The sequence below is a fragment of the Polistes dominula genome, unplaced genomic scaffold (genome assembly GCF_049000335.1).
Source record: "Polistes dominula isolate Pdom_NZ unplaced genomic scaffold, Pdom_raw_medaka contig_80, whole genome shotgun sequence".
Taxonomy (NCBI): domain Eukaryota; kingdom Metazoa; phylum Arthropoda; class Insecta; order Hymenoptera; family Vespidae; genus Polistes; species Polistes dominula.
Window position 1 is genome coordinate 932589 of NW_028301111.1, and position 22560 is coordinate 955148.

Below are 22560 nucleotides of genomic sequence, written 5' to 3' on the forward strand. Positions count from 1 at the left end.
AATAATAAATAAATTTAATTCACTTTATTTTTCTTATTAATAATAAATAATTTTTCTTGATATTAATTTGAAAAATTTATTTAAAAAATTACTTTCTTCATTTTCTTAATAATATAATTATTTAAAAATAATAATTATGTCTATTTATTCTTTTGTTGTTCAACAACTATAATTTTCCCATATTTCTATTCGTAATTTATTATTCGTAATATCAAATAAAGAAAAAAATAGTGATAACGATAGTAGTAAACTATCTCGAATGAAACTTTATTCCTTTATCGTAATTAACATCTTCGTGACTTCTATTTACAAGTGCTATTAATAAATGACGAAAGTGTGAGTGAGATGAAACGATGACTAGGAAACTAAATTAACACGTGATCCTCTCCTTCTCTCACTCTCTCACTCTCTCTCTCTCTCTCTCACACACACACACTCTCTCTCTTTCTCTTTTTCTCTTATTTTTTTTTTCTTGTCTTCGAATGGTTATAATTATCATAAAAATTTTAATTAAATATCTTTTATATTGCTATTGAAATATTAATTTATAGTAACTCGTGTGTGCAAATCTTTGTATTAAATAAAGTATTCACTTGCAACCTAATTCATTTATATATTATATTATATGTTATAATAATTACTATAATAATATTATAAAATATAAATTGTTATAATTATTATCAAAATTTTAATTAAATAGCTTTTATATTGCTATTGTGAAATATTAATTTATAGTAACAGGTGTGTGCAAATCTTTGTATTAAGTAAAGTATTCACTTGCACCCTAATTCATTTATATATTAGATTATATATTATTATAATTACTATAATAATATTATTAAATATAAATTATAATAATTGTCATCAAAATTTTAATTGAATAGCTTTTATATTGCTATTGAAATATTAATTTATAGTAACACGTGTGTGCAAATCTTTATATTAAATGAACTATTCATTTGCAACCTAATTCATTTATATATCATATTATATTTTATAATAATTACTGTAATAATAGTATAAAATATAAATTGTTATAATTATCATCAAAATTTTCATTAAATAGCTTTTATATTGCTATTGAAATATTAATTTATAGTAACACGTGTGTGCAAATCTTTGTGTTAAGTAAAGTATTCACTTGCACCCTAATTCATTTATATATTATATTAAATTTTATTAAAATTATTATAATAACATTATAAAATATTAATTATAATAATAGTCATTAAAATTTTAATAAAATAGCTTTTATATTGCTATTGAAATATTAATTTATAGTAACACGTGTGTGCAAATCTTTATATTAAATGAACTATTCATTTGCAACCTAATTCATTTATATATCATATTATATTTTATAATAATTACTATAATAATAGTATAAAATATAAATTGTTATAATTATCATCAAAATTTTCATTAAATAGCTTTTATATTGCTATTGAAATATTAATTTATAGTAACTCGTGTGTGCAAATCTTTGTAATAAATCAAATATTCACCTGCACCATTAATTCATTTATATATTTTATTATATCATATTATAATCATCATAATAATGTTACAAAATATAAATTGTTATAATTATCATCAAAATTTTTATTAAATAGCTTTTATATTGCTATTGAAATATTAATTTATAGTAACACGTGTGTGCAAATCTTTATATTAAGTAAAGTATTCACTTGCACCCTAATTCACTTATATATTTTATTATATTATATTATAGTCATCATAATAATGTTACAAAATATAAATTGTTATAATTATCATCAAAATTTTTATTAAATAGCTTTTATATTGCTATTGAAATATTAATTTATAGTAACACGTGTGTGCAAATCTTTGTATTAAGTAAAGTATTCACTTGCACCCTAATTCATTTATATATTATATTAAATATTATTAAAATTATTATAATAATATTATAAAATATAAATTATAATAATTGTCATCAAAATTTTAATTAAATAGCTTTTATTTTGCTATTGAAATATTAATTTATAATAACACGTGTGTGCAAATCTTTGTATTAAATAAAGTATTCACTTGCACCCTAATTCATTTATATATATATATATATATATAATAATAATTATTAAAGTAATTATATATTAATATATATATATGATATATAAAATATAAAACATATGTTTATTAAATATTAATACAAAATATAAATAATATATAAATAAATACAGAAATATATAAATAATATACATAAAATTGACATATATATATATATATATATATATATATATAAATTATATGTAAATTATTTTCCTTCATATTTGTATAAAAATCATAATACGATTTTATAATATTTCAATACGTAACAAACATAATCTATAATTTTTAAAATTCATCCAACATTAATTTAAACAAATTAATCATTAAAACACGTGAACATTAAAGAAACATTAATATTCTACACAGAAACTGAAAGAACTAGTTTAATCAACGCATGCATGATATTTAAATTTAAATCACAATTTATTAATTAATAAAAAAAAAGAAAACCTTTACGATATTTGAAGACACATTGAAAAAATTGACTTGTTAATTAGTTGATCAAATATAAAAAAATAAATCAAATGGGAGAATGAGAAGGGAGTAAATATTAGTCAAATTTTAACGAAAGTGGGGTGAATAAAAGACCAAAAACTTAAACAACTAAACAAAATGATCGGAGAATCGGTAAATTTGGTTCAAGGTTACTTCGTTATCGTCATCAAAACTCGGTTTACTCTTTTGCAAAACTAATCTCATGTTGCAAAGTCACTTTAGGCCGTTTAGGGGAAGAAAGAGTTAAACTTGAACACGAGGGGATGCTTTCAGAAAACCCCATGAGACTCGTCTTCCTTTTACTTCATCCTATTTGTTCTATATTAAATAGAACATTTTTTTTTTCTAATGTTTTTTATATTTTTTATTTGACTTTTTTTGTTTTCGTGTTCTATCTCACTATTTTTTTCTTTCTTTTGTTTTTTTTTCCAAATTTTTTTACTGTTTTTCAATTTTCGTTACGATCCTCCGTCGGTAACGTAGATTTGTTTAAAGTTAATTATTTTTTTTTTATATATATTAAATTAAAATGCTAAAAAACAAAATAAAATCATTAAACAATATTTCAGGAGTGGTAATAAATTTTTACAGTATTTTTTCAATAACAATAACATTGATAAAAGTAATTTAAATACACGATGATGGTACATAAAATCTACTTTACCGACGAAAGGTAATACATATATAATTTGTATCCTTTAATATGACATATTTTATTTTGTATTCTTTATTAAAATTTTGTCGATATTAAAAATACATTTATTTATTTTTGTTTTTGTTTTTTTTTAAATAATTATTATTATTTATCTCAAATACAAACAATTAAATTAATTTTCTTTAGTTTTATTTACTTTTATGGTAATTTTCATAGAAATTTATTGTTTTTTGTACACAATTACACTCTTCAAATTTTTTAATTTAATTATAATTAATATAAATAATTCTATACATAATAATATCTTATGCAAATATATTTTAAATAATAAAATAGAAAAAAAAATTAATATAATTCATTTTCTTTATATTTGTATTAAAAAAAAAAAAAATACGATTTTTCGAATTTAAAATGAATATATTCGATTGTTAATTATAAATAATAATGCAAAACAATTCTATTATTTAACTTGATTTCTTTTCACACACACACACACACATATTTTTGTTTTAATATTTTTTTTTATTCTTTTCATTTTTTTCTTTCTATACTTTTATTAAAATTCAAAGCGATACGAACGAAAAATGAAAATACAATGATCGACATATAACAACGTTCTATTTAAGTATTGTTACGACTCAAGGTTGTTTTGACAATGCACAACACACCACCTTCTTTTCCTTCTTCTTCTTCTTCTTCTTCTTCTTCTTCTTCTTCTTTGCTATGTGCCTTTTGGATAGACGAAAAAAAAAAAGAAATAGAAAAAGAGAAAAAAGTAACGAATAGAAATGAATTAAGTATAATAATGGTTTTCTATTTATGATGAAGATGAAAAAGAAGAAGAAAAAAGAAAAAGTAGAAATTATTTTTCTAAATAAGTTGAAAAAGGAGAAAAAAAAATTAAATTAAAAATAAAATCAAGATTTAAAACAATTAAAATACATTAATTAAATGAAATATTATTTTGTTATTATTTTTAGAATACTAATTAAATCAAAATTAAAATATTTGAATAAATTATAATAAAATTAACTTATTGAAATAAATTAATTAAAATAAATTAATTATTAAAATAAATTAATAATAAGATTAAAATTAAAATAAAAAATAATTACAAGACATTAAATAAATAAAACAATAATTAAATAATTTTCTTTTTTAACCTTTCTTTACCACCCTTTTTGGAGTAACACACTTACAACACCCGGGTCCAAAGGACCCGGACGAGAAAAATCGTTTAAAAAAACAAAATTATTGCATAGATTTACTTCAACATTTTTTTTGAGACTTCTTTAATACTTACTTAAAAAGACTATATAGGTTTTATAGCTTTAATTTAAATTTAAATATGTTGAAAAAATTATCAAAATTGAACAATTGAGAAAACTGACTCAAGTTGCAAAAAAGGTCTGGGTCCTTTGGATCAAGTGTGATAAGCAAAGGTTAAAAAAAAAGAAGGAAAGAAATTATGTTTATTTATTATTGGTAAAAAAAAAAATTTCGAATAAATTACAAATTAAATTTAAAAAAAAAAAAATAATTACAAAATACTAATTAATTAAAACAATTGATTAATTTTGTTATTAAAAAAAAAAATAAGGACAAATTTTATTTGTTAGATTTGGTGTGAAACAAAATTTGAACAAATTAAAAATATAAATCAAAATAAAAACCAATAAAAAAATCTTTTGTTCTTTTTGTTTTTTTTTTTAATAAATCTTAACTTATAAAATTAATAATATAAAAAAAAAAAAAAAAAAAAAAAAAAAAAAAAAAACAGGAAAGAAATTTAGGAACATTTGTCTTTTTTCTTTCTTACGGAAGTTGACTAACATAAACGATCAGAAAGTTTGGAGAAGAGAGTTTTGGATCGTTGTTGACCTTGGAAATGCTTGTTTCAAAAATAGTGGTCTACCTAGTGGCTCAGGGTCTTTCCTTTTTACTTTTTTCTCTCTCTTTCTTTCTCTCTCTCTCTCTCTCTCTCTCTTTCTATTTCTCTTTCACGTTTTTAAACACATTCAAAATATATTTTAAAGTATATATATATATATAGGTTTAGAAATGATCTATAGAAAACCATGCACACGAGTAACGAACGAACGAACGAACGAACGAACGAACATCCGTCATCCATCTGTCGAAAAAAAAAAAAAGAAGAAAAAAAGAAAGGGAATGAGAAAGAAGGAAAAAAAAAGTCAAGGAAGAGAAAAATGACGAAAGTAAAAGGCTTAAATATCATTGTTTAAGGAAAGAAAAAAATTACGAAATAAAAAAGATATAAATAATATAATAAATACGAAATATAATTATTATAATATTTTAAATAAAAAAAAAAATATATATATATATATATATATATATATATAATAATAGTTGATATTAATATTGTAATTGTTATTATAAATATTATATTAATATTATTTAATATTCATAATTTTATATTAATTAAACGTTTATTGTAATAATTAACAAATTTTTTTTTAGTAATTTCTTATATAATATATAAATAATTAAAAAAAAATAAATAAATAAATAAATAAATTTGAAAAGAATAAAATTAAAAATATATAAATAATTATATAAAATACATAATATTAAATTAAATTATTATTATGATTATTATTAACTGGCATTAGGAATTCGAAAGTTCATTGCCGCAAATAACAAATCCCGCCATTGTTTCCTAATTAAATAAATATAAAAATTACAAATTTAAAAATTATAAACAACGTAACACGTAATTTATATATATATATATATTAAGAAGAAGATATACATATAAGAATAAATTAAATAATTGAGACAAGGAAAACGAAATAAAATCGACAGAAACATACGACCAATAAGTAATTCGTACAATTCTTATTTTTCGAATTATTTACAAAAGAGTTTGTATATAATGTAATACATAATAATAATGTTTATATAATGTAAACACAGAGAAAAGAGAAAAAAAAGATATATTCTCAAAAAATGTTTAAATTAAATCAATTAATCTTGATCTTTGATTTTTTTTACATATAATTAATAGGCCATTTCATTGATAAGAAAAATAGAATAAAAAAAAGCAAAAAAAAGTGTTAACAGCACACGGTGTTCCCAAGCGGTCACCCATCCAAGTACTAACCGTGCCCAGTGATGCTTAACTTAAGTGATCGGACGAGAACTTGTGTTTTCATCACGGTATGGCCGTTAACAATAACTAGTAACATACTAAATGTACTTCACTTATACTTCGTAATATTATGTTTAAAAATACATATGTATATATGTATACACAGCACGTTAGGAGTGAAACCTTCAAAAAAAAAACCAAGCTTCAAGAAAATGAGACAAATGCATAGTATCAGAAGTAAGCTAATTGTAGGGTTCATTTGTTACTATATTGTAACCATATATATATTTATATAAAAAAAATTAATAATATATTATTGATCATATATATATATATATATATATATATATATATTAATAATTAATATAAGATATTATTATCAAAAAGTGTTAAATTAAATTTGATTTTGACGATGATTTTTATACCATTTATTAATAAGAAAAATAGAATAAAAAAAGCAAAAAAAAAGTGTTAACAGCACACGGTGTTCCCAAGCGGTCACCCATCCAAGTACTAACCGTGCCCAGTGATGCTTAACTTAAGTGATCGGACGAGAACTTGTGTTTTCATCACGGTATGGCCGTTAACGATAACTAACCATATACTAAATGTACTTCCCTTATACTTCGTAATATTAAGTATAAAAATACATATGTGTAGATCACAGCACGTTAGGAGTGAAACCTTCTAAACATAACCTCTAAAAAAAAAAAAAAAGAAAAAAAACAAAGCTTCGTAAAAATAAGACAAATGCAGATAAAAATTCATTCATCTTTCAATTCACAAAAATTATTTTTTTTTTTTATTATTTCATTATTTATCTATCGTAGATAATTTCTAGAATATGTACAAATTCATTGTTTATAAAAAAAAAATTCATGAATAAAGTACAATTGTACAAGATTTTATTTCAAATTGATCAGTGTACGAATACTTTTGACATCTACTCTGTATATTACATGTGTATATTCGAGTATGTGTAATAAAAAAAAATTATTTGGTATCGAACATTTTCACAATTGTTAAACTAAACATTTTTCAAATCAATCATGCATATAGTTTATATAATGGTTTTTAGTAATGTCTCAATCAAAATGTATCACTTAAATGTACACATATAATATATATACATATATATATTTACATATGCAGTTAATTATGTAAATATATGTATAATCTGTGGGAACATATGAATTTGTAAGCAAACAAAAAAAAAATGAAAGAAATGTATAATTTCTCAACGAAATACACGATAAAAATTTGTTTTTTTCTTTTTCAAACGAGTTTTAGAAATAAATGCTAATTAGATTCGTTTGACCAAAAAAAAACAAATGAAATCGTGAGAAATAAATAAATGAAATTGATTTGAGGAATGGAAAAACCAGTAATATTATATAAATCAAAGGATTAATTACTCAATAAATTTTCTGATTTATATATGATCTTATTACGATAATTATTGTCGTGTTTCTAATCATTTTGTGCAATGAAAAATCGCGTTATATGATACATATTTAATTATCAATTTTATTTATATATATATATATATTAGGGTTAAAAGAATCAATTATTTTTTTTTTGTTACAAGTGACACGAAAAAATGGGTTGCTAGACACCTTAAAAAACAATTCTCACCAAATATGAGCTCTTCATTTTAAATAGGAAGATCCTCCGCATCGCAGTTTTTTTATTTTTTTTCTCAGTCCAATAGAATAAAATTCATAACTCATTATTTATTGATTGTACAGAAAAATGTTTTAGACGAAATTTGTAGGAAATTTAATGCTCTACAAAAAAGGTATCTTATATTTTTTTCGTAAACCTCACCATTTGAATGATATTGAAGATTTAAGTATGATTATTTTCAGACAAATTTCATTTTTTTTTAATGAATTTTATAACTCTCAGTCCAATAGAATAAAATTCATACCTCATTATTTATTGATTGTACAAGAAAATGTTCTAGACAAATTTTGTAGGAAATTTAATGCTCTACAAAAAAGGTATCTTATATTTTTTTCGTAAACCTCACCATTTGAATGATATTGAAGATTTAAGTTTGATTATTTTCAGACAATTTTCATTTTTGTTTATGAATTTTATAACTCTCAGTCCAATAGAATAAAATTCATACCTCATTATTTATTGATTGTACAGAAAAATGTTTAAGACGAATTTTGTAGGAAATTTAATGCTCTACAAAAAAGGTATCTTATATTTTTTTCGTAAACCTCACCATTTGAATGATATTGAAGATTTAAGTTTGATTATTTTCAGACAATTTTCATTTTTGTTTATGAATTTTATAACTCTCAGTCCAATAGAATAAAATTCATACCTCATTATTTATTGATTGTACAGGAAAATGTTCTAGACAAATTTTGTAGGAAATTTAATGCTCTACAAAAAAGGTATCTTATATTTTTTTCGTAAACCTCACCATTTGAATGATATTGAAGATTTAAGTTTGATTATTTTCAGACAAATTTCATTTTTTTTTTTATGAATTTTATAACTCGACAATAAATGACTATTATAAAATGTGCAATAGAAATTTTTGTAGGAAATTAAGTGCTCTATAAAAATGGTGTCTTATGTTTTGGCGATTAAATTAAGCGTTCAAAAGATATTCATCATCAAACTTTCATGTGTACTGATTTCTACCTCTGAATATCATAAATTATGCATAAAATTACATTTGATAAAAAATTTTGATTCAATCATTTGAATGATTTACTTTATTTACATATGTTTGTAAATTTTTCTTGTTTTGTTTATAGGGAAGCAAGGGAAAGATGGACCGGAAGAAAAGAAGGATGCCGATGGAGAGTTATGGGGCAACGTGGAAGCGCAGGCCGCCTTCCTCGGGCCTAATTTATGGGACAAAACTTTGCCCTACGATGCCGACCTGAAGGTATTGAACCATGTATGTACAAAGACACGCGATACGGTAAGCCCGCACCTTATGTGAATCCACTATTTAAAAGAAAAAATCATTGATTCTATTTAGAATCTAAAATCATCAAGTGATAAGGAAATTATTTTATTTTATATGTGTCATATATATATATATATATATATATATATATATGTAGATATGTTATAACGTGAAAGATCGAAATTTAATTATAAAAAAATAAATTGGAAATTTTAATTTATACTATAATAAATAATTGTTACAAATCTTTATTTATATTATAATATAATAAATTAATACTGGAAATTTTAATTCATGTTATAATAAAATATTATTAAAAATTTCAATTTAAATTATAATAAATTATACTATAATAAAAATTTCATTTATACTATAGTAAATTATTATGGAAAATTTTAAATTTATGGTATAATAATTATTAATAATTTTAATTTAATTTATACTATAATAAATTATAATTGTAATAAATTTAATTTATACCATAATAAATAAATATTGCAAAAGTGTAATTTATATTATAGTAAATTAATATTGGAATTTTTAATTTTAATATTATAATAAATTAATATTGGAAATTTTAATTTTATTTATACAATAATAAATTAATTATAATTATTATAATTATTATAATTATTTTATAATTAGATAATTTATATATTAATAATAAATTTAATTAACATTATAAATTAACATTGAAAATTTTAATTTTTACTATAATAATATTTAATATATACTGTAATATCAATATTTGATCTTTTACAAATGTATTTGATATGTGTGTGTGTGTTGACATTTTAACTATGTGAATCTTGACATTATCTAATTTCTGTCTTTCACGATAACTAATATATATATATATATATATATTTATGGATTTGGGTCAAGAAATTTTTTAGATAATGTTACAAATTATTTAATTTTTTTGTTCTCAATATTTTTTCAAATTTATTTTATTTAAAGATACTTTTTAATTTAATACTGTTAATATTAGAATAAATAATATCGAATAAAATTAATCAATTGTTTAAGTTATCTAAAAAAATTTTTGACTCACCTTATACATGTATTATATATTTATAAATCTATACATTTATACACTAATTTCATTTGTTAATTACATTGCTTGAACAATAAGTAATATCATCATATATATATATATATTGATTAAATATATTTTTTTTAATATATCATAATAATTATATATAATAATATAAACTATTAAAGTATTTAATAAAAAATTAAATATATACATGTATAATAATAATATTAAAAAATATTACTTATTGATCAATCTAATAATTCATTAAAAAAAATAATTCCAAATATCGTACACATTATTACAAAATCTCATATATGTATTATAATTATCTTAATCGAATGATTAAAAAAATTGTTATAAAATTTGTAATAAAATTACAGAAAAGAAAAATTTACATAATAATAATAATAATAACATAGTTAATACATAGTAAATCCTACAAGAGGTAAAAACATAGTTACCTGTACATATTAATTTTATTTCAAAGCAGAGACACACATAACAACCTCATTTATTATGACCATATATATACTTTATGGTCTTTTCTTTTTAGTGTGTGTGTGTATGTGTGTGTGTGTGTTTTTTTTTATTAATCTTATTTTAATCTCTTTTATTTTAATCTCCTTTAATTTTATTATATTTCAAGGCAGCACACACACGACAATCTCATTTACTAATGACTATACTTTTTTTGGTGTTTTATTCTTCATTAATTTTATTTTAATTATTTTTATTTAATTTATAATTTGATTTATATTTAATTTAATTTTATTTTATTTCAAGAAAGTACACACGAAAATCTTGTTTATTATTCTTATACATTTTTGTTAATTTTATTTTAATTTTATTTTACTTCAAGGCATATTTCTCATACGAGAATCTTGTTTATTACGATTATACTTTTGTGATGTTTACTTTTTCGTGTTATTTTTTTATTAATTTTATTAACATTATTTTAATTGTAATTTTGTTTAATTTAATTTGATTTAAAGGCAGGCCAGCAACATACACACACACACACACACACACGACAGTCTCGTTATTGGTGTTTTCTTTTTGGTGTGTGCTTTTTTTTCCTTTTTTTTTTTTTTTTTTAATTTGATTTTATTCTTATTATTCTCGTAATAATTTACCTTCCTGTATCGAGAAACCGTGAAAGCAAAAACGTCACCGTAGTCGTTGTATTTTATATACTTGCAACTAAAACTTTCTCCGTTATGCTTCGTCGAAATTGAGGAAGAAGTTTTTGGTATACTTCGTTTTATTTTTCTTTTCTTTTATTATTATTATTATTATTATTATTATTATTATTATTATTATTATTATTAACGTTAATTTATTCTTTCTTATTCTCACACTTTCTTTCACTATTTTTCTAAATATTATTATTTTTTCTTTGAATATACATTCTTTTTTTTCTATTTTCTTTTCAAATACTTTTAATCCATGCAATTAATTTGAAATTACAATAACGTCTTTTATTTTTATTTTTTTATTTTTATTAATGTTAAGTTATATTCTCTCTCTCTCTCTCTCTCTCTCTCTCTTTTTATTTCTCTAAAATTATTCCAATTTGTTTTGTGTATTTTTTTTTTTTTCGTATTATCATAAATAATTTCATTTTTTCTTGTTCTTCTTCTTATTTTTTTTTTTTAAACGTTTATCGTTATCTTTTAAAATAACTAATTACGTACGACCACGTGGATCATTAAAAACAAAACAAAACAAAAGAAAAAAGAACAGAAAATCTATACGTTAAAAAAAGTAAATAATATGAAGGATGTTTCTTATGTCAATTCGCGTGCAACATAAATCGAACGTAACTATTGAAATCATGATTCTTTTTACCCCATTGACACTTCTTGCTCCGACAAATGAACCTTGAACTTTTTCTCAACAACCATAAATTATACTTCTATATTATATACTATACTGTATATATATATATTATACATAGACACATTAATCTAAATGTATATAAACAATTGAGATAAAAGACATAAAAAGAGACAAAAGATAGATCACATTTAACTATTCAAATAATTCCATGTGGAAATTTTCGATCTATGATTAATTCTATTCTATTTGTAATGTAATTTCTATGAATTTATTATTATTTTATAAATAACATTAATTAACACGTTGACGCCGGCGCCGATTTTTAGTGTCTGCGCTGTGGGGCGGCACCCGAATTTAAGATACGCTTCATCTGGCGGCGCGTGATTTTTGCTTGTTCAAACCTGGACTAAGGTGGACCACCGGTGGTACGCGCCGCCCGATGGGACAATCTAGTGCGGGTCACCGGTGGTACGCGCCGCCCGATGGGACAGTCTAGTATGGGCCACCGGTGGTACGCGCCGCCCGATGGGACAGTTTAGTGCGGGCCACCGGTGGTTCGCGCCGGCGTAAACGTGTTAGAGAGTCGTAGTTAAAAAATTTGTGTCATAAGCAAGCACCACGAGTCTAACTCGTAGTAAAGAATTTGTGCTATGAGCGAACATGCGAATATAATAACAAGCGAATAATGAGCGAATGCATTGAAATTATAATAAAATAATAAAATTCAAAAAATAATAAAATTCAAAAAATAATAAAAAAAAAAATGAAAAATTTGTATTGAAAAAAAAAGAAAGAAAGAAAATAAAAAAAAAAAATAAAAAATTGTTCATTAATTTGTTCGATAGTACGTGGACCTGGACGAGTTTCTCTCCGAAAATGGCATCCCTGTTGATGGTGTAGCCGGTGGTGGGCAAGGTACTATGCAAGGTGCACAATTGCACAAGATCAACAATACTGAAGCTGCGAGTCATCAGGGACCAGCAAGTCTTCATTTAGAACCGGTCACCAAAAGAGAAAGGTCACCCTCGCCGAGTGAGGGTTGTTGTTCACCTGACACCTTAAACCCACCTTCACCAGCGGACTCCAGTAAGTTCTCATTATTATTATTATTATTATTATTAATATTATTATTCATTATTTTGTTTTCTTTGATATCTTTTATTACCCCTCTTTATGACGTTAAGGGTGAATTCAATTTTCTCAGGCATGAATTTTTGTTTCCTTCAATTATTATTGTATTTTACCTGTTTATTCAATTTTTATTAATAATAAATTTATTTTATTATTAATAAATTTTAAATATCACATAAATAACAATTATTTATTTAATTATAATTGTCGTTATATTATTATTATTATTATTATTATTATTATTATTAATATATTTTGTTCAATTATTATTTAACCTTTTTATTCAATTTTTATTATTTAATTATTAAACTTCTTCGTATTTGTTTACACAAACATTTGTTTTTAATTTTATTTTTATTTTTGTATATAAGATTGATCAGAAGTTTTTTTTTTTTTACAGACTAGAAATTTGTACATTAAACTTACTAGATATATATATATATATAGAAAATCACTAGTCTAGGAATTTGTTTCATGTCTGATACGAAATAAACTAAAACTTTAAAAGGTTGTCTGATAAATCGATGAAACTTTTTCGAAACATTTTTAGATGCTTAATTTAAGTTGCAATTTGATAAATTTCAATAATTGATTTAATTATCTTGAAAGAAAATTAATCTACTACTTGTAAAAAATCATCTAGAGAAACAGTAAATAAGATAACGTTATTTGTAAGAATTTTTCAAAATTACTGAAAAAACTTTCTTTTTTTTTATTTTTCTATTTCCTTATAAATACTATAATTATATTACAGAAGAATAATGTAATACAATTTATTTATAATTCGCAATTATATGGAATAATATTTTAAGATGAATTTATCGATGATAATAATAATAATAAACATGACGATCAAGCTTAGGATGAAAAAATAATTAATTAACAATTGTTTTTAATCTTAATAACATTTTTTTTACAATTAAATATATATACATGTATCAGTTAATAAGAAAAATATTAGAATTATCATTTATTGTATAAAATAATGAACGTAGAAAACGTTTGACGATATTTTTCGTTAAAAATTAAATCAAAAAAAAAAAAAAAAAAGGAAAAGAAAAAATCCCCCTTTTTTCTGTAAATAAAATTAAATAAAAAAAAAAAAAAAAAAAAAAAAAAAAAAATAAAAAAAAAACCGTTTAATAATAATTACAGAAATTAATTTCATAGACTAACGTCCGTAATTTGTTTCCGATTATTTTTGAATTTTTTCGCGCAACAGATTCGGAGGACTCGTCACGAATACAATATGGCTTCTCTCTTGTAGCGCTCTCAATGGCGTCATCGGGACGAGATTTCGATCCACGAACAAGGGCCTTTTCCGACGAGGAACTTAAACCACAACCGATGATCAAAAAGTCACGGAAACAGGTAAAATCAATTTAAATATTATACAACACAGTTACTTACACACACACACAATTTTCACGCCATAAAACACACAAACAAACAATCAAACAATCAAACATAAAATAATAACATAATATAAAATATAATAAATCTTTTAAAAATTAATAATAAAATTAAAAAAAAAATGAAATAAATAAAAATTAACAACCCTTTATTATTAATTATCATAAGAAAAATAAAACAAATAACAAGAAGAAAGAAACAAAAAATATAAAATAAATAAAATAATTGTTATTAAATATATAACATTTTTTATATAAATTATTAGATAATTATTATATAAAATTAATAAATAATTAAATAATTTACCATCAGTCGGTAATAAAGTAAATTTTTTTTACAATAATTGTAGCTATGCGAATATATTTTCAATTATTATTTAATTACAAAAAAAAAGGAAATCTAACAAAATTCTCAAATATACACTTTTGAGGTTAACTTTAAAAATATTAACCTATAAACTTTAAATAACAAATAAACCTAACAATAAATCATTTAAATGACACACACATACATGTTGTACCAATTAGACGGAAGGTTTTAATAATGGGTTTGTCATTGATATGAAAAAAGTAAAATAATAACAAAAAATAGAAAGAGGTTATGACCCTAAACTTACAAAAGAGACAAACACCATCATTACGACCACGAACACCAACATTAACATTAATACACTAACACTACCATTACAATTACCATTACAATTATATCCTATGAAACGATCGACACAATGTCCTGCATTATGTGTTCTTATAGTTCGTTCCGGATGACTTGAAGGATGACAAATACTGGGCGCGTCGTAGGAAGAACAACATGGCGGCGAAACGATCACGAGACGCACGACGCATGAAGGAAAACCAGATAGCTCTCAGGGCCGGCTTCCTTGAGAAAGAAGTGAGTCCTATCTCTCTCTTTCTATCTAATTTTTTGTTTTTTATTTATCATTCCATTTTTAAATTTATCTTTTTTTTTCTTCCTAATAATATGATCGATAATATTCCAACCATGTTTTTTCATTAAAACTAAATACAATTTATTATTTGTTCATTTCAACATTGAAACTTGCTAACAATAATTAAAAATATTACCAAAATTAATGGAATGTATTTTTATAAAAAAAAAAAAATTAAATTTCATAGAACTAACTGTCATCTTTTTTATTTTTAATCTTTTATAAGATCTAATAGATAAATGTTATTCATCATTCTAATAATTATACATAATTTACACATCACGCATAAATGGAAATCCTTCGAATGAATAATTAACAAAATAATTTTTACAGTAACAACAGAAAAACCATATGACAACTGGCTGACATTGTGTAATATATAATTTCAAAAAAAAAAAAATGAACAACTATGCGTGCTTTTTGATTAAAGCTGGATCAAAATAAATGTTAATATTTTTTCTATTCATTTTTTCTAATTGTTTAATTATTTATTTATTTATTTTTTATTTTTATTTACTAATTTATTGATTTATTTTTCTAATTGTATTACTAATTGTATTATTAATTTATTCAAACTGTACTGTAAACATTAAAATTTTATTATTGTTTCTTTAACGAGTTTTATACATTTTTTTTTTTTTATTAACACATTTTGTTATACTTTGCAATAATAGTTTTTGTTTTTTTTTTTTTGAACAGGTCACCCATCCAATTTACTAACCGTGGATAGGTTGCTTGACTTAAATAATTTTAAAAAGAAACATATTTGTTGTTTTTTTTTTCTTTTTAATGTGGCTAGGTCGTTGATTTTTTATTAATAAAAATTTATGAAAAATTCAAGAAACGACTAAACTAATACACACACACATATATATACAGGTAACCCTTCCATAAGGTAGATAAATAGGTTCCTAGAAAAAGTGTTATATGAGTCCCATAATTCATTATTCCTTCATTACTATTTGCTATTATTTTTATATTATTCTATTATTATTATTTTGCTATTATATATTTGCTATATTATTATTATTTATTATTTTAAAATAATTTAGTTTATAAATATATTAATACAAGAATTATATTACCCAGTGTTATAAAAGTACAGTCTTATACAAATTTATCTAGCACAAATTTTCTTATTGTGTTTATTAAGATTAGGGTTTCATCAATTTATGAATAATGCTATAGCAAAACTGGGTTATAAAAAATGCAATGTTGAAAGGGAGGGTTTACCACAATTTATGAATCATGCTATAGTAAAAACATGTTACATTATGTCGTGTTGTATTGGATTGGCAACTAAGTCATTGCTGATTTTAAAAGGCCACCTATCGACAAAATCCACAATCATTTACTTGTCAACCCAATAGAAAAGTTTTTTTAATTTATGAATCATGGTTTAGCAAAACCGTATTATAAAAATTGCCACTTTATATACAAAGATTCTACTACCTGTATATGAAATACACACACACACTCACAGAGATGTATTAAATAGAAACAAATATAATGAGATAATTTACAGTTATTTATTTTATTATATTATATTATTATAATTTTCTTCTTCTAGAACATGGGTCTACGGCAAGAATTGGATCGGTTAAAGAACGAAAATATGTTGCTGCGTGACAAGCTGAGCAAATATACGGACGTCTAACAGCAGCCATTTAGTAGCAGCAGCAGCAGTTAAAACAAAAGAAAATAATAAAAAAAAAAAAGAAATTTATAAGGGCAGAAGCAAAAGCAAAAAGAGCATCAAGATCAGTCAAACAAGCCAGCCAGTCAGCCAATCAGCAAGCCTGCCAATCAGCAAGCCAGCCAATCAGCAAGCCTGCCAATCAGCAAGCAAGCCAGCTAGCTAGCAACAGAAGCAGAAGCAGCAAAAGTTAAGCAGAAACAACAAAAAGTGCAGCAGAAACAGCAACAGAAACAAAAGTTCAGCAGCAGCAGCAGCAACAAGAGCAACATCAGCGACAGCAACAAGCAGCGGCAGCAACTAAAAACAAAAAGTTCACCGGCGGCACTACCAACAAAAACAACAAACGACGATTCTAGGAGGATTACAAACAACAGACCACGAAACAAAATTGAAAGAAAAAATTTTGTGTGTCGGTTATACCCTATATTCCTCCTTCCTCCAATTTTCACACTTACAATTTCGTCGTCTCATTTAAAGAAAGAAATGAAAAGAAGAGATTATATATTGAAAAAAAAATTAAAACAAAAATAAAAAACAAAAGAAGGATAGAAGGATGATAGAAAGAAAGAAATAAAGAAAGAAAGGAAAAGGAGTGTGCCGATGAAGATCAGAATTAAGATAACAATACAAAAAAAACTTCAGGAAAAGAAAAATAAATTTATATACCTTGTCCCCTTTTTACGATTATCAACAAAATATTCGCTAAATATTCAAATCAACCCTTTTTTTCTGTTTGATCCCCCTCACCCATCGATTTTATCATCTTATTTTTAATATATTTACTTCCTCGTGCATCTCCCTAACTTGTACATAATTATATGAATAGTTAGATTACTTATATACATATATATGTATATACATATATATGTACATACATATATATATACATATGAATGAAATATGAAAAACAAACAAAATAATGATATCCATAAATCATATATTATATTATAGTATGAACAATATTGAAATATTGAACGTAGAAAGACAAGCCTTTGATTATTATTTCCCTTCCCCTGTCACCATCCTCTCCCCACCACAGTCTCTGCTCTTTCCCCTCCACATTTTCATTACCAATACCAACTCTTGTTTTTAACCTCACTCCCACTCTACCTTCTCCCCACTCCCACTCTACCTTATCCCTACTTCCATTCTACCTTCTCCCCACTCTTTTTCTTTTATTCTACTTACAATTAGCCGCAAACGAATAAATAACGTTTATAAGTAGCAACCCCGCCCCCTCAATCCTTTTTTCATATATGAATATGAGAATGATTTAAAAAATAGAATAAAAAAATAGAAAAATATATTAGTTAATATATTACAGAGTCTTCTTATCTTTCTTTTTCGATGATAATGGAAAAATAAAAAAAACAACATGTTTTTGAAGAAGAAACATGGAATAAAAATTGTTTTTCTTAATCACGACGAACATTTTGTTCGTGTTCGTGCTTTTGAAATGAATTTAATTAATTAATAACAATTTAATTATAACATGTTTTTCTTCTTCTTGTTAATCATCATCGTCATAGTTTATTGTCATTCTCTTCTTCTTCTTCCTTTACCACCCCTGCCCCCCAAACCACCAATTTCTTCTTCTTTATATTATTATTATATTCTTCCTAATTCTGTGTTACCATTACGTTAGTTATCTATTATTATTATTATTATTATTATTATTATTATTATTATTATTATTATTATTAATATTATTATTATTATTATTACATTGTAGTTTTTATTGAACTATAAACGAAAGAAAACAAACAAAAACAAAAAAAAAGAAATAGAGAAAATAATAAAAAAAAAAAAAAAAGAAAAAAAAAAGAGAAGCTTTTACTCGCCGTAACTCTCTTCTCCTTTTTTCCATCGACAAATAAACAAATAAACAAACTAACAAATAAACAATCAATCAAACAAACAAACAAACAAATCATAAGCGAGATTCATCTTGTCTAAATTGTTTTTGTTTCTTCTTTTTTTTTTTATATCTATATATATTGCACATACATGTGCATATACATTACACGCATACATACATGCATACATATTTATATATGTATATAAGAATGACATGATAAAAATTGTTTATAAATTGAATGATACGATACAAAATAATATTGAAATAATTTTCGAATCTTCTTACTTTTATGGAAGAAAATTTTGGTGTAATTTTTCGATATATATATAATTTTGCATATTTATGTATGTATGTGCAATAATACCGCATTGAGGGACGCGAATGTGTATGTGTATAAAGATAAAAACAAAAAAAAAACCAAAAAAAAAAGCAAACAATAACGGAGGTTGTTGTTTTACCACCACACATTTCTTACTTTATTAAAAAAGGAACACGAAAATAATAAAAAAAAAAAAAAAAAAAAAAATGATAAAAAAAAAAGATATAAATAAAAAAAGGAGAAATTAAAATGTACGAACGTTTAATTCGCTTTAATGATAATAAAAAAAAAAAAAAAATGATATTACATGATAATAAAAAATGATAATAAGAAATTTATAAAAAAAAAAAAAAAGGAAAGTATCGAATGGGATACCTTTAAACAGGCGCATATATATGATAAATAAATAAGTATAAGAGAGAGAGAGAGAGAGAAAAAAATAAAACACCCAATAAGAATTTATAATGGCGATTATTGATTCTTTTTTTTTGTTTTTTTTTTTTTTTTTTTTTTTTTAACATATGTATATTTTTGATCAGTTGTAAATAAACGAAATATCACGTTCTTTCTCTTTTCTTCTTTTTCTTCTTCTTCTTCTTCGAAAATTAAAATATAATAATATAATATAATATATACAATATTATAACATAAACAATATAATATAAAAAATAAAAACAATAATACAATTTTATATATATATATATATATATTGGGTTGTCAACTAAATATTTGAGGATTTTTCAAGGAAAATGATTGGTGAATTATGCAGTAACTTAATTGTCAACTCATATATATATATGATCATTTATTATGCATATATTTGTATAAATACATAATAATGTATAAAAAAAAATAAAATATATATATAGATAATAAATGATCATATATATATATAATAAATGATCAAACACATGAACACACGTAAGAGAAAAAAAAATAAAAATGATAGACAAAGTTTAATTACAAATAAAAAAAGGAAACATTTTTCTCTAAATGATCAGTGATCGATGATCGATCATTGATCATCGAAAGAGAAAAAGAGAGAATCGAGTGTCATCGAATCCGAAAAAAAAACTATGCTAAATCATTCTAATCGAACATGATTATGATTAACAATGAAAATATAATTCAAAAAAAAAATGAAATATTAGGAAGAATCAAAAGTTCATGAGTTTTGTTCTTTTTTTTTATTAACCCTTATCGGTTGTCAGATTTTTATATTAATGATTTTCACTAAATTATATATATATATATCAATGGTTTTAATATAAAATTAATTTAAATCTGATATAATAATTCAATAGAAATTATAAATGATTAAAATATTGAACAAAATTCTTCAATATTATAAAAGAACAACTTATTAATTATTCTTTTGTTTTTTTTTTTGAAGGAGTACTACAAATAAATAAAATTAATAATTATTTAAACCCTTTGACTGGTACTTCGAAATCATTTGTTTTTTGCCCCAGGACACCACGGCATTATTTTTATTATTTAAAAAATATCATGGCAAAATAATAATAAATTAATGTTAATAAAAAATTGTAATTGTAATTGTTCAATAGGGCACTATTTTTTTATTTCAAAGTATCTTCTATATATCAGTCATATTCAACTAAACTAACTTTCAATTTTCATTTAGTTTTTTACAATTGTAAAAGGTTCACCAATGACCACCATGGGCGTCTCAGGGAAAACCGTGGCCAATGTGCCAGTCAAAGTGTTAAATTATAAATGGTTTCAATATAAAATTCAATATAAATTATAAATGTTTAAAATATTCAACAAAATTCTTCAATATTATAAACGAATGACTTATTAATTATTCTTTTGGTGTTTTTTTTTTGTTTTTTGAATGAGTTCTACAAATATATGAAATTAATAAATTATTTAATTATTAATAAAATAATTGTATTTATAATTCACTTCTCACGTGACTTAAAACGACCAATAAAGTGTGTTAAATAATTAACTTAAATATAAAGTACAATAATTTTATTCACTTCAAAAAAAAATTGTATTATCAGAAAAACAACACAATAAAAGCGCGAATTTTTGATTCACGTTAATAAATAAAAAAAATATTTTGAGAAGAAATAAAAAAATAAAAAAATGTGATGAAAAAAGAAGAAGAAAAAGAAGAAGAGGAGTAGGAGGGGATAAGAAGGAAAATGGACGATGTAAAAAAAAAGGATAAAAAAAGAAATAATAAAAAAAAAAGAATGAAAGAAAGAAAAAAAAGATAGGAAAATAATTTGAAAAAAAAAAATGACACAGTTAAGAAAACAAAACAAAAATGGATTTACGATGAATTTTAATTAAAATTGATGAATTTTATTTGTTTTTTTTTTTTTGTTTTTTCTTTTTCTTGTGGTAAATCGTTAAATTTTATTTTGTCTTCAGTTGTTGTTGTTTTTTTTTTTTTAATTTTTATTTCTATTATTATATTCTATTTTCTTTTTTTTTTTCCAAAACCAACGTTATTTCAAACATACTTTTCTCATTATATTTATACTTTTATTATAATTAATGACACACGTGATCGTGAGCAACGATAAAAAAAAAAAAAAAGAAAAAGAAACACAAACAAATTTTATGACTGCAAATAAATTCGAGACAAAAGAAAAAACTGACAAAAGACAAATATTATTATTACAACAAACGTTTGTCACACTTTTTTATTTTTTTTATTTTTTTTATTCATATTTATTTAACATATTTTTTCTTTTATTTTATTATATATATATAATTGCATTAAAATATCATAAATTTATAGTAAATTGGATAGGAGACACATTTTGTTTTGGGCCCTCATTAAAAATGAATTATATTTATTCATTGCAATTTTATTTTTATATTTTATTTTATTATTATTTTATTTATTTTTTTTTTTCATTTCCACCCATCAAACAACACCTTGACAGCATTCTATTTCTACATCCTGCATGTTTCTTTTTTTTTTATCTTTCTTTTATATTTTTTAATTCTTTTTTTGTTTTTTTTGTTTTTATAATTTATTCGTACTCTTGTTAAT

The 22560-nt window shown here is 22.7% G+C and overlaps 2 protein-coding genes and 2 non-coding genes across 11 annotated transcripts in view; 2 read left to right on the top strand and 2 right to left on the bottom strand.

Annotated features, from left to right (window-relative positions):
• Nucleotides 1–19968, top strand: part of LOC107072378 (thyrotroph embryonic factor) — a 188769-nt gene extending 168801 nt beyond the window's left edge. For 4 of the 8 annotated variants that reach the window (XM_089176703.1, XM_089176697.1, XM_089176699.1 and 1 more), the window contains 5 exons: nt 9119–9264; nt 13000–13240; nt 14508–14656; nt 15452–15589; nt 17218–19968. In XM_089176703.1, coding sequence (XP_089032829.1) covers nt 9119–9264; nt 13000–13240; nt 14508–14656; nt 15452–15589; nt 17218–17304 — 761 coding nt within the window. In that variant the 3' untranslated portion in view covers nt 17305–19968. The remainder of the gene's footprint in view (nt 1–9118; nt 9265–12999; nt 13241–14507; nt 14657–15451; nt 15590–17217) is intronic. The other 4 variants (XM_089176704.1, XM_089176700.1, XM_089176698.1 and 1 more) reach the window with 3 other exon arrangements.
• Nucleotides 6302–6420, bottom strand: LOC149031122 (5S ribosomal RNA). The gene has a single exon (XR_016178036.1). It is a non-coding gene; the product is annotated as a 5S ribosomal RNA (ribosomal RNA).
• LOC149031123 (5S ribosomal RNA) lies at nt 6808–6926 on the bottom strand. The gene has a single exon (XR_016178037.1). It is a non-coding gene; the product is annotated as a 5S ribosomal RNA (ribosomal RNA).
• On the top strand, nt 17506–22486 carry LOC149031124 (uncharacterized; the record flags this gene model as incomplete). Its single annotated transcript, XM_089176618.1, is given in 2 exon segments — nt 17506–17586; nt 17589–22486. Coding segments are annotated over 2 exon segments (195 nt in total), but the record flags the coding sequence as incomplete, so codon positions are not given.
• Between the last annotated feature and the right edge of the window lie 74 nt (nt 22487–22560).